General features: G+C 39.8%; 1 protein-coding gene across 2 annotated transcripts in view; it reads left to right on the plus strand.

Annotated features, from left to right (window-relative positions):
• NT5C2 (5'-nucleotidase, cytosolic II) overlaps nt 1-17,725 on the plus strand; it is a 325,894-nt gene that overhangs the window by 239,186 nt on the left and 68,983 nt on the right. For both annotated transcript variants that reach the window (XM_053692454.1, XM_053692453.1), the window contains exon 8: nt 1,665-1,758. In XM_053692454.1, the coding sequence (XP_053548429.1) occupies nt 1,665-1,758 (94 nt within the window). The remainder of the gene's footprint in view (nt 1-1,664; nt 1,759-17,725) is intronic.

A 17,725-nucleotide genomic window follows, 5' to 3' on the forward strand; every position in this document is an offset into this window, starting at 1 on the left:
GTTTTGCTTATTGAAAATAGAAAAATAATTATAAACCAAAGGAGTTTGTATAACTGTTTTTACATGTTATGGATCTGAAACATTTTGTCTTGAAAAGTGTGGTGTATTTTGCTAGCTCTGTAAAATACATTGGTCAACTTTAATCTGAGTCATTCTGTTAATTCTTTTACATTAAATGGTTCACTTGACTCAGCTTTTCTTTATTTTATCATCAGATTGCTTTATTGTACCAAAAAAGTTTAAATATTCTAGATTATGAATATATTTTTTCAAGGTATTTATACATATAGAAAAACAATATCATCATTATACACCAACCAAAAGGAAAAACAGCACAGTGCACAAAAATATCACCGTTCTGCATCAACCAAGGTTAATTTTTTAATGCCATGTCTGCAAGGATTATAGCAAACTTCCATTCAAAGACCAGTTCTCCTTAAAGAAAAATAAAGTTGGAAGATAGTGTGGCACTGTTAGGTATAAAAAGTGCTTCCAATGATTCTAATGAACTGTACTCACACAGCAATGATCCTCAGCGCAATGTATAGACCTCTATAGGTGTGCATATCTTGCACAAATGGACGCCAGGATCTTGATGTTACTTAAGGTATTTATTCCACAATAAAAACGGATAACACAACAATCGGGGTACAACATGACAAATACACAGTATCTAGTAAACACCAAACACAGGGACACAAGTAGCTTGACAATCGCTACAGTATAACCTTTGTGTCCTTGCAGTCTGTGAGAATGGCACTCCCCCTCCTAGTGACGTAGCTTTAAAGGGACAGTCTAGTCTAAAATAAACTTTCATGATTCAGATAGAAAAAGTAATTTTAAACAATTTTCCAATTTACTTTTATCACCAATTTTGCTTTGTTCTCTTGGTATTCTTAGTTGAAAGCTAAACCTAGGAGGTTCATATGCTAATTTCTTGAAGGCCGCCTCTTCTCTCAGGGCATTTTTACAGTTTTTCACCACTAGAGGGTGTTGGTTCATGTGTGTCATATAGACAACACTGTGCTCACGCATGTGCAGTTCCAGGGAGCCAGCTCTGATTGGCTAAAATGGATATCTGTCAAAAGAACTGAAATAAGGGGGCAGTTTGCAGAGGCTTAGATACAAGGTAATCACAGAGGTTAAAAGTGTATTTATATAACTGTGTTGGTTATGCAAAACTAGGGATTGGGTAATAAAGGGATTATCTATCTTTTTAAACAATTACAGTTCTGGTGTAGACTGTCCCTTTAAGCTATCCAACATACATTTTACTATTACGCTTAGTTGGAGGACTGTTCTTTGAGTAGAAGCTTGGACCAGGCATTGAAAAAGGACATTGCTTGACACAGATTGAGCTATATTTTCTGCCACAAAAAAAGTGAGAGAATATATTTTCTTCCCACTTCATACTGTGTATGGAACCCAGCAAGAACTGTGTGTGTTTTGTAGAATGGTTGTGTTCGCTTTTGCAGTTGTTGTTTGTCCTGTGTCATTGGTTTATTAAAAATGTTCCTGTTCTCCAGGGAGACAAGACCTAGCTACATACGAGTTATGACTGCAAATATAAATGACATGTGCTGTCAATAAAGTTTATTAATATTTAAAATGTCTTGATTTATTTACTTGGCTTTTCTTTCTGACTTCCTTCTTTTCCTTAACAGCTGTGATAAAGGATTTAAAGATGGAGATCTCTTTATGTCTTTCCGAAGCATGTTTCAGGATGTAAGAGATGCAGTTGACTGGGTTCATTACAAGGTAATCACAATCTCAACAAAACAGAGACATTCTATTATTAAAATAAGTATAAATATGGTTAGAGTTGTAGTTTATGAGTAAATTAGTTAATTAAAGACTATCTATGATTTCAAATGTTTCCAAAATCAGAGTTTGCTTTGTAAGATGGAAGAGTCCAAACAATATCAACAAAGGCAGAACCATAATAAATCTTTGTCTGGAACTATCACAACTTAAGCATCTCTATTTGCTATTTGGTTTGTGGCTTAAAAAACTAAATCCTGCATGCTTAAAATGTATTTTTTGTTTCTGTTATATAGAACCATATAATTTCTGGTGAGTATATGGCCTCTTGAATAATATAGGTTGATACGAATGTCTGCGGGGATGAGCCTCTAGATATACTTATACCCTTCATGCTTGAGCTAGTTTAGTTTCTTCCTATTTAAGTTAGGTAGCCTGATCTGGAATTAAGCTCAAGCAGTAGTGTTTGTAATTTTGCACAGATGACACCTTTTGGTTTAACATGCCAGCCACTAACCATTAGTAGTGGCCCTACCTGTAACTGTGCAAGTGTTTCAGACATATAGGAACCATATACACTTGAGAGCTTATCCCTGATTGTGCCCAGCATATTTATGGTCTATGACTGACTCTTAGAGGATTTCTCCATGCCAGTTACTCTCAAACACAATGTGTGATGCTGCAGGCGAGAGCAGACCGGAATGTGTCAGGGGATCTCTTCTTATCTGAGTTATATGTGATGTCTCCTGTACACTGTTCTTATCCAAATTTTTCAGTTCTGCTGTGGGAGTTCAAGACCATGTTTGGTATTTCTTAGCAGTCTATGATTAAATTCACATTGCTGCTGTTAATTTTTTTAGCTGGTCAGTAGAGATTAATTTGGTTGTTAAAAAAAATTAACACAATCTGGCAGTTCGTAGCGTGTCTTTTCTCCAACATAGGTGTGTCCGGTCCACGGCGTCATCCTTACTTGTGGGATATTCTCTTCCCCAACAGGAAATGGCAAAGAGCCCAGCAAAGCTGGTCACATGATCCCTCCTAGGCTCCGCCTTCCCCAGTCATTCTCTTTGCCGTTGCACAGGCAACATCTCCACGGAGATGGTTAAGAGTTTTTTATTGTTTAAATGTAGTTTTATTCTTCAATCAAGAGTTTGTTATTTTAAAATAGTGCTGGTATGTACTATTTACTCTGAAACAGAAAATAGATGAAGATTTCTGTTTGTAAGAGGAAGATGATTTTAGCAACCGTTACTAAAATCGATGGCTGTTTCCACACAGGACTGTTGAGATGAAGTAACTTCAGTTGGGGGAAACAGTGTGCAGACTTTGCTGCTTGAAGTATGACACATTTCTAACAAGACTTGGTAATGCTGGAAGCTGTCATTTTCCCTATGGGATCCGGTAAGCCATTTTATTATTAAGAATATAAGGGCTTCACAAGGGCTTTAAAGACTGGTAGACATTTTTCTGGGCTAAAACGATTACTTTATAAGTATTTTTAATAGTTTATAGCTTTGAGGAGTTATTTTAATCTTGGGATTTATGTTAAAAAAACGGCAGGCACTGTTTTGGACACCTTTTTCACTGGGGGCCTTTTCTAATCATAGGCAGAGCCTCATTTTCGCGCCACTAATGCGCAGTTGTTTTTGGGAATCAAGGCATGCAGATGCATGTGTGAGGAGCTCAGATACACAGTAAAAGCTTTCTGAAGGCGTCATTTGGTATCGTATTCCCCTCTGGGCTTGGTTGGGTCTCAGCAAAGCAGATACCAGGGACTGTATAGGGGTTAAATATAAAAACGGCTCCGGTTCCGTTATTTTAAGAGTTAAAGCTTTCATATTTGGTGTGCAATACTTTTAAGGCTTTAAGACACTGTGGTGAAATTTTGGTGAATTTTGAACAATTCCTTCATACTTTTTCACATATTCAGTAATAAAGTGTGTTCAGTTTAAAATTTAAAGTGACAGTAACGGTTTTATTTTAAAACGTTTTTTGTACTTTGTTATCAAGTTTATGCCTGTTTAACATGTCTGAACTATCATATAGACTATGTTCTGTATGTGAGGAAGCCAAGGTTCCTTCTCATTTAAATAGATGTGATGTATGTGACAAACAATTTAGAGAAAATGATGCCCAAGATGATTCCTCAAGTGAGGGGAGTAAGCATGGTACTGCATCATCCCCTCCTGTGTCTACGCCAGTCTTGCCCACACAGGAGGCCCCTAGTACATCTAGTGCGCCAATACTTCTTACTATGCAACAATTAACGGCTGTAATGGATAATTCTATTAAAAACATTTTAGCCAAAATGCCCACTTATCAGCGAAAACGCGATTGCTCTGTTTTAGATACTGTAGAGCATGAGGACGCTGATGATAATGGTTCTGACATGCCCTTACGCCAGTCTGAAGGGGCCAGGGAGGTTTTGTCTGAGGGAGAAATTTCAGATTCAGGAAAAATTTCTCAACAAGCTGAACCTGATGTTATTACATTCAAATTTAAATTGGAACATCTCCGCGCTCTGCTTAAGGAGGTGTTATCTACTCTGGATGATTGTGACAATTTGGTCATTCCAGAGAAATTATGTAAGATGGACAAGTTCCTAGAGGTCCCGGTGCCCCCCGAAGCTTTTCCTATACCCAAGCGGGTGGCGGACATTGTAAACAAAGAATGGGAAAGGCCCGGCATACCTTTTGTCCCTCCCCCTATATTTAAGAAATTGTTTCCTATGGTCGACCCCAGAAAGGACTTATGGCAGACAGTCCCCAAGGTCGAGGGGGCGGTTTCTACTCTAAACAAACGCACTACTATCCCTATAGAAGATAGTTGTGCTTTCAAAGATCCTATGGATAAAAAATTAGAGGGTTTGCTTAAAAAGATGTTTGTTCAGCAAGGTTACCTTCTACAACCAATTTCATGCATTGTTCCTGTCACTACAGCAGCGTGTTTCTGGTTCGATGAACTAGAAAAGTCGCTCGATAAAGAATCTTCTTATGAGGAGATTATGGACAGAGTTCACGCTCTTAAATTGGCTAACTCTTTTACCTTAGACGCCACTTTGCAATTAGCTAGATTAGCAGCGAAAAATTCAGGGTTTGCTATTGTGGCGCGCAGAGCGCTTTGGCTAAAGTCTTGGTCAGCGGATGCGTCCTCCAAGAACAAATTGCTTAACATACCTTTCAAGGGGAAAACGCTGTTTGGCTCTGACTTGAAAGAGATTATTTCAGATATCACTGGGGGAAAGGGCCACGCCCTTCCTCAGGATAGGTCTTTTAAGGGTAAAAATAAACCAAATTTTCGTCCCTTTCGCAGAAACGGACCAGCCTCAAGTTCTACATCCTCTAAGCAAGAGGGTAATACTTCTCAAACCAAGCCAGCCTGGAGGCCAATGCAAGGCTGGAACAAAGGTAAGCAGGCCAAGAAACCTGCCACTGCTACCAAGACAGCATGAGATGTTGGCCCCCGATCCGGGACCGGATCTGGTGGGGGGCAGACTTTCTCTCTTCGCTCAGGCTTGGGCAAGAGATGTTCTGGATCCTTGGGCGCTAGAAATAGTCTCCCAAGGTTATCTTCTGGAATTCAAGGAGCTACCCCCAAGGGGAAGGTTCCACAGGTCTCAATTGTCTTCAGACCACTTAAAAAGACAGGCATTCTTACATTGTGTAGAAGACCTGTTAAAAATGGGAGTGATTCATCCTGTTCCATTAGGAGAACAAGGGATGGGATTCTACTCCAATCTGTTCATAGTTCCCAAAAAAGAGGGAACATTCAGACCAATCTTAGATCTCAAGATCCTAAACAAATTTCTCAGGGTTCCATCGTTCAAAATGGAAACCATTCGGACAATTCTTCCTACTATCCAGGAAGGTCAATTCATGACCACGGTGGATTTAAAGGATGCGTATCTACATATTCCTATCCACAAGGAACATCATCGGTTCCTAAGGTTCGCCTTTCTGGACAAACATTAACAGTTTGTGGCACTTCCATTCGGATTAGCCACTGCTCCAAGAATTTTCACAAAGGTACTAGGGTCCCTTCTAGCGGTGCTAAGACCAAGGGGCATTGCAGTAGTACCTTACTTAGACGACATACTGATTCAAGCGTTGTCTCTACCACAAGCAAAGGCTCATACGGACATTGTCCTGGCCTTTCTCAGATCTCACGGGTGGAAAGTGAACGTAGAAAAAAGTTCTCTATCTCCGTCAACAAGAGTTCCCTTCTTGGGAACAATAATAGACTCCTTAGAAATGAAGATTTTTCTGACAGAGGCCAGAAAATCAAAACTTCTAAGCTCTTGTCAAGTACTTCATTCTGTTCTTCTTCCTTCCATAGCGCAGTGCATGGAAGTAATAGGTTTGATGGTCGCGGCAATGGACATAGTTCCTTTTGCGCGAATTCATCTAAGACCATTACAACTGTGCATGCTCAGTCAGTGGAATGGGGATTATACAGACTTGTCTCCGACGATACAAGTAGATCAGAGGACCAGAGATTCACTCCGTTGGTGGCTGACCCTGGACAACCTGTCACAAGGGATGAGCTTCCGCAGACCAGAGTGGGTCATTGTCACGACCGACGCCAGTCTGGTGGGCTGGGGCGCGGTCTGGGAACCCCTGAAAGCTCAGGGTCTTTGGTCTCGGGAAGAATCTCTTCTCCCGATAAACATTCTGGAACTGAGAGCGATATTCAATGCTCTCAAGGCTTGGCCTCAGCTAGCAAAGGCCAAATTCATAAGGTTTCAATCAGACAACATGACGACTGTTGCGTATATCAACCATCAGGGGGGAACAAGGAGTTCCCTGGCGATGGAAGAAGTGACCAAAATAATTCAATGGGCGGAGAATCACTCCGGCCACTTGTCTGCAATCCACATCCCAGGAGTGGAAAATTGGGAAGCGGATTTTCTGAGTCGTCAGACATTTCATCCGGGGGAGTGGGAACTCCATCCGGAAATCTTTGCCCAAATAATTCAATTATGGGGCATTCCAGACATGGATCTGATGGCGTCTCGTCAGAACTTCAAGGTTCCTTGCTACGGGTCCAGATCCAGGGATCCCAAGGCGACTCTAGTGGATGCACTAGTAGCACCTTGGACCTTCAACCTAGCTTATGTGTTCCCACCGTTTCCTCTCATTCCCAGGCTGGTAGCCAGGATCAAACAGGAGAGGGTATCGGTGATCTTGATAGCTCCTGCGTGGCCACGCAGGACTTGGTATGCAGACCTGGTGAATATGTCATCGGCTCCACCATGGAAGCTACCTTTGAGACAGGTCCTTCTTGTTCAAGGTCCGTTCGAACATCCGAATCTGGCCTCACTCCAACTGACTGCTTGGAGATTGAACGCTTGATTTTATCAAAGCGAGGGTTCTCAGATTCTGTCATTGATACTCTTGTTCAGGCTAGAAAGCCTGTAACTAGAAAAATCTACCATAAAATATGGAAAAAATATATCTGTTGGTGTGAATCTAAAGGATTCCCATGGAACAAGATAAAAATTCCTAAAATTCTATCCTTTCTTCAAGAGGGTTTGGAGAAAGGATTATCTGCAAGTTCTTTGAAGGGACAGATTTCTGCTTTATCTGTTTTACTTCACAAAAAGCTGGCGGCTGTGCCAGATGTTCAAGCTTTTGTTCAGGCTCTGGTTAGAATCAAGCCTGTTTACAAACCTTTGACTCCTCCTTGGAGTCTCAATTTAGTTCTTTCAGTTCTTCAGGGGGTTCCGTTTGAACCCCTACATTCCGTTGATATAAAGTTATTATCTTGGAAAGTTGCAATTTCTTCTGCAAGAAGAGTTTCAGAGTTATCTGCTCTGCAGTGTTCTCCTCCTTATCTGGTGTTCCATGCAGATAAGGTAGTTTTGCGTACTAAACCTGGTTTTCTTCCGAAAGTTGTTTCTAACAAAAATATTAACCAGGAGATAGTAGTGCCTTCTTTGTGTCCGAATCCAGTTTCAAAGAAGGAACGTTTGTTGCACAATTTGGATGTAGTTCGTGCTCTAAAATTCTATTTAGAGGCTACAAAGGATTTCAGACAAACATCTTCCTTGTTTGTTGTTTATTCTGGTAAAAGGAGAGGTCAAAAAGCAACTTCTACCTCTCTCTCTTTTTGGCTTAAAAGCATCATCCGATTGGCTTATGAGACTGCCGGACCGCAGCCTCCTGAAAGAATCACAGCTCACTCCACTAGGGCCGTGGCTTCCACATGGGCCTTCAAGAACGAGGCTTCTGTTGATCAGATATGTAAGGCAGCGACTTGGTCTTCACTGCACACTTTTACCAAATTTTACAAATTTGATACTTTTGCTTCTTCTGAGGCTATTTTTGGGAGAAAGGTTTTGCAAGCCGTGGTGCCTTCCATCTAGGTGACCTGATTTGCTCCCTCCCATCATCCGTGTCCTAAAGCTTTGGTATTGGTTCCCACAAGTAAGGATGACGCCGTGGACCGGACACACCTATGTTGGAGAAAACAGAATTTATGCTTACCTGATAAATTACTTTCTCCAACGGTGTGTCCGGTCCACGGCCCGCCCTGTTTTTTTTTTTTTTTTTTAAAGTTTTTATTTGAAAAGTTGCACATACATAAAGAACCCAACATCTCATCGGGTATAGACAGATACATGAAGAATATCTCTTTTATATCTAAAAGTCCATCTTTCAAAAGTCTCTGTAGTTGATTCGGGTATGTCAAAACGACTTGAACAAAACATATAAACATTTTCTCTTAATTCGGGCATATAGTTTAGAAATAGTTCAGTTTTGCATCAGCGTCCTTGTTATATGCCCTCGTAACCAAAGTTTGAGTATATTTATGTATAATTTCCATGTACTTATCAAAACTAATTAGCAATTGTGTTAGGTCTCTATCATGACAAGGATATTTAAATATAAAGGAAGAAAAAAAAAAAGAAAGAAGGAAAAAAGGAAGCAATTACAAAAAATCAACAAATAACATAGACCATTAACTCGTATGATCAACAATTACAATACTTTCTAATATATGTTTCAACTATGCCCGGGGTAGCTCGGAGGCCCATGTCTTATGATTTTTCTCTATTTAAATTAATAGCTTGTATAACATACCGCTAGTTATTATTCACCCAATGATCACAGGACACTAGAGTGAGATCTAAAGGGGAGCTGTGTTGTTTTTTTTTTTTTTTTTTGTTTTTTTTTTTAAAGCCCTTGTCTAAAACAGTCACTGTCTGCTGTCTGTTAAGGTATTTCAGCAAATTTGTATTGTTCCCATAAGAAAACAACATTGTGATATATATTTAATCTATTATGAGAGAAATAAAAGAACCGTTCCATTTTAATTATGAATTCCACTTGTTTTTTCCAATTATCAAGAGAAGGGATTTGCGGGGATTTCCATAGTCTTGGAATCAATCTTTTGGCTGCATTAATCATAATCTGAATTAGAATACGTCGTAATTTACAAGGGACGTTGGAGAGATCATTAAAAATTGCCAGATTTGGAGAGAACTCTAGTCTAAGGCCCGTAGCCTTCTCCATTTCTTTATAGATAGCTCTCCAGAACTGACGTATGTGTACACAGTCCCACCAGATATGACACATATTGCCCTCTATCTCACAACCCCTCCAACACTTATTACTAGCAGACCTAAACATATGTTTCAGTCTTTTGGGTGTTAGATACCACCTCAGCAAGACCTTCAGGTTAGTTTCTAGACAGTGAGATGAGTGTGAGGATTTAGCCGTGAAGGAAAACCAACGTTTCCATTGCTGGGTGGAAATTTGCGTATTCATCTCTTTTTCCCATCTCTGTGTGTAAATGGGTCTGGTCGGGATGTGTATGTCTCTGATATGTTTGTAAATGGTGGAAATAATTCCTGTCAATACTGGAGACGTACCTAAACATAGTGACTCAAATGCAGTTGGTGCTCGCAAAAAGTCTGTTCTATTTTTATGTGTTGATATGTAATATCTAATCTGGTGATAAGTATACCACGACTGGAAATAATTATAACCTTGCTCCAGTAGAACCTGTCTGCTGAGTAATTTTCCATCTTTTACTAGACTATATATCGGAATTAAATTCTCCAAATTGCTCGTTTCACTATGAGTCCATCTACCCCCAGGTCTACTTTCTTCTAATTCTTTATTACATATCAGTGTAGTCAATGGTGCGTAAGGTGTGGATATCTTAACGAATCTATTTCTATAGTATAGCCAAGTGGACCAGGTCTCATTACAAATGTTATAAGGTTTGCTTATATTCAGCAAAGTTGCTGAGATTGATGGTGCCCAGCATATTCCACTCATATGTGGTATATTTAATACTTGACTCTCTAACTGGACCAGTTTTTTGTGGGAGAACTTATTATGTCTACACCAGTCCACTACTCTACTCAAGGAAATAGCTGCTTTATACCAGTGTAAATTAGGGACTCCTAGGCCGCCTCCCTCTCTGGGGGTGTAGATAGTGCTCTGTGGAAGTCTAGGTGGTCTTCTCTGCCAGATATACGAGTTTAATATTTTCTGTAAGGTATGTATGTCTTTAGTTACATTCCCTATAGGCAGTGCCTGAAGAAGATATAAAGCTTTTGGTAATAAAATCATTTTAGCTGCCGAGATTCTTCCCAACCACGATATATTTTGCTTTGGTAACCATCTAGAGGTCAGAGATTGAAACTCCGTTATGAGTCTCCCATAATTTAATTTACGCAGTTGACTTTCATCTGAAGTTAAATAAATGCCCAGATATTTTAATGATGCAGGGTTAATTTTAAATGGGCTAGTTAGTTCTATGTCTCTCAGCAAATCCTCTGAAATATTAATTGGGTACACTTCAGATTTCGCTGAATTAATTAAAAAATTGGATACTTCCCTATATTTTAATAGTTCCACTTGAGCTTCTTTTAAAGAAGCCTTCGGGTTGGACAAGGACATTAGCACATCGTCCGCAAACATAGCTAGTTTATAAGATGTATTATTGATTTCTATGCCTACAATATCTGGATTATTACGAATACGACTCGCTAGGGGTTCCAGTGATAGTACAAAAAGCAGGGGGGACAATGGACACCCCTGTCTTGTCCCATTACGGATTTCGAAGGCGTCCGACAGCTGACCATTGACCCTCACCTGTGCTGATGGGTCAGAATACAGGGCTAGAATTTGGGAAATAAATTTAGAAGGGAAGCCAAATTTAATTAGAGTGGAGTGTAAAAAGGTCCAGTCCAGCCTGTCGAACGCCTTCTCTGCATCTGTGGAGAGGAGGACAGTTGGGGTTTTAGTAGTTTTAATATGGTCTATCAAGGTAACTACCTTACCAACATTATCCCTAGCTTCTCTACCTTTTACGAATCCTACCTGGTCTTCGTCCAATAATTTAGGTAATAAATCGTTCATTCTAGTCGCCAATATCTTGGCATATATTTTTAAATCCACATTCAATAATGAAATAGGTCTAAAATTAGCTGGTGTTGTGGACGGCTTCCCAGGCTTAGGAATAACTGTTATATGGGCTTGGAGCATAGTATCTGGAAAACCATCTTGGACAGAGATAGAATTGAACAGACGCTCCAAATGTGGACTCAATTGGGACCTAAAAGTTTTATAATATCGATCAGTAAAGCCATCTGGCCCCGGGGCCTTATTAGGCTTCAAATCCATGATTGCCTTTTGAATCTCCTCTGCACTAATAGGTAATTCTAATGATTGTACGTCCTCTTCTGATAATTTTGGGAGGACTATATCTTTCAGATATCGCGCGCATTTCTCGCTATGGGACAATGAAGGTCTATCTGTATGAATGTTATAGAGTTTATGGTAGTACTCCTGAAAATTCCTAGCTATAGATAAAGTATCCTCTATGTGAGATCCCGACTTTGCCAACAGGGAGTATATATAAGACTTATGTTGTTGTTTTTTAAGGGCTCTGGCTAAATATTTACCTGTCCTATTGCTCTCCCCATAAAACCTTTGTTGTAGGAATAACATCTTCCTCTGGGTTTCAAGTTGCAGATGCTCATTCAATAACTCTCTTTTCTGACTGAGTGACTGTATTACTCCCTCGTCTCTGGGATTAAGTTTCGCTAAATAATCTAATTCTGCAATCTCACTTGCTAATGATAGGTATATTTCTCTGTTTGCCCTATTCTTGCCTGCTTTGATTTTAATAAGTTCCCCTCTCATATACGCCTTATGCGCTTCCCATATGATATTTAATTTAGTATCTGGGGTGGTGTTAATTGAAAAATAGGTATTCATCTGCTTAGTGAGGTTTTCTACTGTTTGTGGATCCAGCAACAATGAGTCGTCCAGTCTCCAGCCAAAGGGGCGCAAGGGAGCAGACGGCCACTGTAAGGAGCATTCTACTAAAGAATGATCTGACCATGTAGTATGTTTTATTTCACAGTGTTTTATGTATGAGAGGGCCAAATGATCAGTGAAGATGTAATCTAGGCGGGAGTAGCTCTTATGTGGAAATGAAAAGAATGTGTAATCCCTTTTATTTGGATGTAGATAACGCCATGTATCGTGTAACATTAGTGACTTAAGAGATTGCCAAATAGATCTGGAAACCCTTTGTGGTATAGAACTATTATCACTTGAGCTATCTACCGCTGGATGCAGTGGGATGTTCAAATCTCCTCCCATTATCAATGGGCCTTTAGAGATAGTCATAATTTTCTGCATAATTTGTTTAATAAAGACGTCTTGTCGTAGGTTAGGGACATATAAATTAACTAGGGTTATTGGCTTGCCATAAAGCAATCCAACTATACATAAAAATCTACCCTCAGTGTCTCTGTCAGTATGGAGCACCTTAAATGGGATGGAACTATGAATAAGAATACTAACCCCATTTATTTTTTTATGTTGGTGTACACTATGGTAATGTTGGGGAAACTGAGCAGAGAAGTATCTCGGCGTGCTATTTTGTTTAAAATGGGGTTCCTGCAAGAAAAGAATCTTACCTCCCCTTTTGTGTAAATCTAGCAGAGCCATATTTCTTTTATTAGGAATGTTGAATCCCTTAACATTTTGGGTGAGAATATGCAATAATTGAGCTTTACCTTGTGTAGTCATCAAATTGAGTCAAGCGACACTTCAGCTGTTAACAGATGTGTTTGTATAATTACCAGAGCCTCACGAGCAAACCCCAGGCACAGCATCAAGAAAACAATCAGAAAAAAGATAACATTAGAACAACTTAGTTCAAACCTCATTTAACTCTTTCCGTATAAGCTTGTCAAACAAATACGATCAAAATCAAAGAAAATTAGAGAAAAAAGGGGGGGAAGATGCCATGTTAGGCCAAGCATTTGTAAAATCATTGGTATTTTGGGGGTATACCTAATTGCAGTATATACTGATCAATCATTCAAACTTCAGATCAAAAATAAAGTTATTCAACAACTCTGAATTTAAGAGGTTTACTTAAATAAGTACATATCTTAACTATTTATAGAGTCTAATGGATAGTGAACATTATGAAGACTGTTAATATCTTGCTAAACATGATAATTTCTATATTAATTCTTACCATCTAAGAAGTATATGTTCAGAATACAACGGAATGGATCGCAGACTCCCAGTGTTAGTCTCTCTAGTTGCAAATAATGTCCATTCATGCTTTATGTAACTTCTTGCCTTGGTGCATTAGTGCTGTTGTGTGAGGGAGTGTGCACGTTACCCTTCCGATGTGATATCTTCTGCCACTCCGTTCTTTGGGGGAGAGGGGTTTCCCTGTTGATAAGCTTCCCTGGAGAGCTCTTCGAACCCTCGGACACCTTGATCGGATCAAGCCTCAATTCTTTGCAAACTGATGTAATCTCTTCTGGTGATTGGCAAAAAACTCTTTTTCCTTTCCACTGGATCTGCAGACTAAACGGGTGACCCCATCTATAAGGTATGTTTTGCTGGCGAAGCTTGGTTGTGAGTGGCCACAGTTCTCTTCTTTTCTGCAGGGTCCTTGCTGATAGATCTTCGAACAACTGAAGGTTGCTTTCTCTAAATTTTACTGGGTGCTTCTGCCTTGCCTTTTTCATTAACATTTCCTTTATAGGGTAGCTGGATATTTTGGTGATGACATCTCTTGGGGGTTGTCCTTCTGGCGGTTTGGAGCGTAAAGCTCTATGAATCCTATCCAAAGCGAAGGTAGAATCATCCCCCTCCTCTGTCAGGAAGGCAAATAATTCTTGAACATAGGTCTCTAATTCTTGGGGGGCCACCTCTTCTGGTATGCCCCTAATCCTGATGTTTTGGCGGCGGCTCCTATTCTCTAAATCATCAACCTTGTTTTCAAGTTGTAAAATAATTAAATCTTGTTGTGACATCTTTTCAGAGAATGTGTGTAGAGATTTTCCCTGTATATCTGAGTCGCCTTCCAGCTTTTCCACTCTCTGGCCAATTTCTGCAAGATCTTTCTTTATATCTGCTATTTCCTCTCGGATACACTGCTTCACCTGTTGCACTAAAGATGTAAAATCTTTTTTGGAAGGTAGCGAGTCCAGTAATGCTTTTGGTATTGTGACTGGTTGACCAATACTTTCTGTGTCAGACTCTGAAGACGTAGAATCGTTCCCCAGGCTAGGCTCTATATCAAGAGTATTTTGGCTTTGTGGAGGATCAATGCTTTTAAAAAACTTATTCACTGATGGAAGGACATTAGATTTTTTCTTCATAGGCTTATCCCCTTTGGAGCCTTTTTTGAGGGACATGGTAATAGGATTTTCTTAGTATTTATAATTACGGGGTTAATATTCTTTATCCAACTGTGTATGCAGCTTCAATAAACCTCCTATTTGCTCAGAGTTTTATGAGTCGGCCTATGACTTTAAAGAATAACAGTGCTCTCTGTAAGTACTCAAAACCGAAAGGTTCATGTAATAGTGTCAGTAATATTCAGCAGCAAACCAGAGTGATTTCAAATAAATCCCAAGTGGCTGGGAGCAAGTCATTCTGAATCGTTTTTAAAGATACAGTTTGAGGGTCTCCATATAGATATTACAGTTAGTATATAGGAAAGTCAGTATATTAACATCTTCGTTATGTCCTCTTGTGATTAAATTCCTTCTTTCTATATTATTGCAGGCATCCTGTCATAACCGTCAAACAAGCGTGGTCTGTAAGGCTGCATGGGTCTCACAGTAGGCCTCTGTAGCTCCGTGCTGCACTTACTGAGTGACGCACTATTTATTTATCAAAGCAATGTTAATGTATTACATGCATCCGTCACAGTTCATGCTTTTAAACTATATTTCACTTGTTTAAGTCTGCCTCATAGTACTTGCAAACATGTCCATAGAGTACCAATTCTTCCCTCAGAGGTTTGGGAATCACCTAAGGTCTGTGCGGGTGTATTATGCAGTTATGCTATATCGCTGTGATTATCCAGGTTTTAACCGCAACAATAAATTATTCTCACCTCACTGATCGCTGTTTGGCGGTTTGCTGCTCACATTATAATACCTCCGTCTAGGTCTGCTTCGCCCCGTTACTCAGAGAGCCATTGCTCCGGTGAACGTCTATGACGCTGCTAGGCCTCACACGGCGTGTATGTGGAGGGTCCGAGTCTCCTCTAATTCACCTCTTGTTCTCTCTTAGCCTCGCTGATCACCACATCATCTAGTAAAGTGCGCTTCAGTATCGTTCATAAGTGATTCTCTGGTATATATATGATCGGCATGCCCCTATATTATCTGCTTGGCCCACTTTAGGACACGGAGCTCACTATGGTGCAGCCATCTCGGATGAGCGCTGGCTCCGCCCCCCCCCCGCCCTGGTTTTTTAATCAGGTCTGATGAATTATTTTCTCTAACTACAGTCACCACGGTATCATATGATTTCTCCTATGCATATTCCTCCTTTACGTCGGTCGAATGACTGGGGAAGGCGGAGCCTAGGAGGGATCATGTGACCAGCTTTGCTGGGCTCTTTGCCATTTCCTGTTGGGGAAGAGAATATCCCACAAGTAAGGATGACGCCGTGGACCGGACACACCGTTGGAGAAAGTAATTTATCAGGTAAGCATAAATTCTGTTTTTGCATTTGCCAAACTATGTGTGCGGAAGGCGTTTCCAGCTCCCATTCAAGTTTATCGGAGCCGTAAAATAATAATTTGCACACTGTTCACATTGAGCTCAATTGGCTTGTTATATGCATAATCTGAAACAATTTGTGTAATGTTCACGTCAAGGTAGTAGATAGTGATTGCAGATATTTAAATGTCATGAAAGGGCAAAAATAAAATGCTCTAATGTGCTAGAGCATGTATTACATTGTTGCTGACACAGCGTTAAATTATGCATTTAAAATTGATTTTTTTTTAGTCATTCGGTCCTCTGTCAGTAGTTTCATCTCATGGGGATCTACTGATTTTCCTCCCAAATTTTAAAGCATATGTCAGAACTACTATTTCAGAGGTTTTGGCAGCCATGTCTCCTTCAAGTAAGCGCAAACATTTGCCCTCTCATTCTCAGTCCATATATTGATGATAAAAATATAAAATTTGATCATACAAGTAACTTTTTTTAAATTCTTCAATGCATCTGAATCATGGAAGTTGAATTTTGACTTACATGTCTATTTAAATTATTTATATTTTTTGCAATGATAAGTTTTATACGCGTCTTTTTTTTAAATCCCTTTTTGATGGCAGCTTTAATCAAATTTAAACACACCCACAAACGCACCAAACTGATGACGAGGAAAGTATAAAGTGATTAATTTGAAGTCTGGTGAAAAAAACACATTGTACAGTGTCTGTAAATCAGTATTAGGACTACTGGTAATTAAGACAAATAAGATGAAAGTACTAAGTGGATAATGAGCAGTGAAAGCTTTTCTTCCCCCCCCCCCCCCTTTAAAGTGAATCTTAATCAGATAACTTATTATTTTATAATAGAAACATAATTACTTGCTAGTGCCAGTTCTTATAGGGTCAGTAAATTGTTCTTATAAATTTTAAATATTTAATGAACAGATGTAATTATTAGAATGTAACAGAGATTTAAAAGGACAGTCTAGTCCAGATTTCTCCAACATAGGTGTGTCCGGTCCACGGCGTCATCCTTACTTGTGGGATATTCTCTTCCCCAACAGGAAATGGCAAAGAGCCCAGCAAAGCTGGTCACATGATCCCTCCTAGGCTCCGCCTACCCAGTCATTCTCTTTGCCGTTGTACAGGCAACATCTCCACGGAGATGGCTTAGAGTTTTTTAGTGTTTAACTGTAGTTTTTCATTATTCAAGAAGGATTGGAAAAAGGATTATCGGCGAGTTCCCTGAAGGGACAGATTTCTGCCTTGTCGGTGTTACTTCACAAAAAACTGGCAGCTGTGCCAGATGTTCAAGCCTTTGTTCAGGCTCTGGTTAGAATCAAGCCTGTTTACAAACCTTTGACTCCTCCTTGGAGTCTCAATCTAGTTCTTTCAGTTCTTCAGGGGGTTCCGTTTGAACCCTTACATTCCGTTGATATTAAGTTATTATCTTGGAAAGTTTTGTTTTTAGTTGCAATTTCTTCTGCTAGAAGAGTTTCAGAATTATCTGCTCTGCAGTGTTCTCCTCCTTATCTGGTGTTCCATGCAGATAAGGTGGTTTTACGTACTAAACCTGGTTTTCTTCCAAAAGTTGTTTCTAACAAAAACATTAACCAGGAGATTATCGTACCTTCTCTGTGTCCGAAACCAGTTTCAAAGAAGGAACGCTTGTTGCACAATTTGGATGTTGTTCGCGCTCTAAAATTCTATTTAGATGCTACAAAGGATTTTAGACAAACATCTTCCCTGTTTGTTGTTTATTCAGGTAAAAGGAGAGGTCAAAAAGCAACTTCTACCTCTCTCTCTTTTTGGATTAAAAGCATCATCAGATTGGCTTACGAGACTGCCGGACGGCAGCCTCCCGAAAGAATCACGGCTCATTCCACTAGGGCTGTGGCTTCCACATGGGCCTTCAAGAACGAGGCTTCTGTTGATCAGATATGTAGGGCAGCGA

This window comes from Bombina bombina, chromosome 9 (assembly GCF_027579735.1).
Source record: "Bombina bombina isolate aBomBom1 chromosome 9, aBomBom1.pri, whole genome shotgun sequence".
In the NCBI taxonomy this organism is placed as follows: Eukaryota; Metazoa; Chordata; class Amphibia; order Anura; family Bombinatoridae; genus Bombina; species Bombina bombina.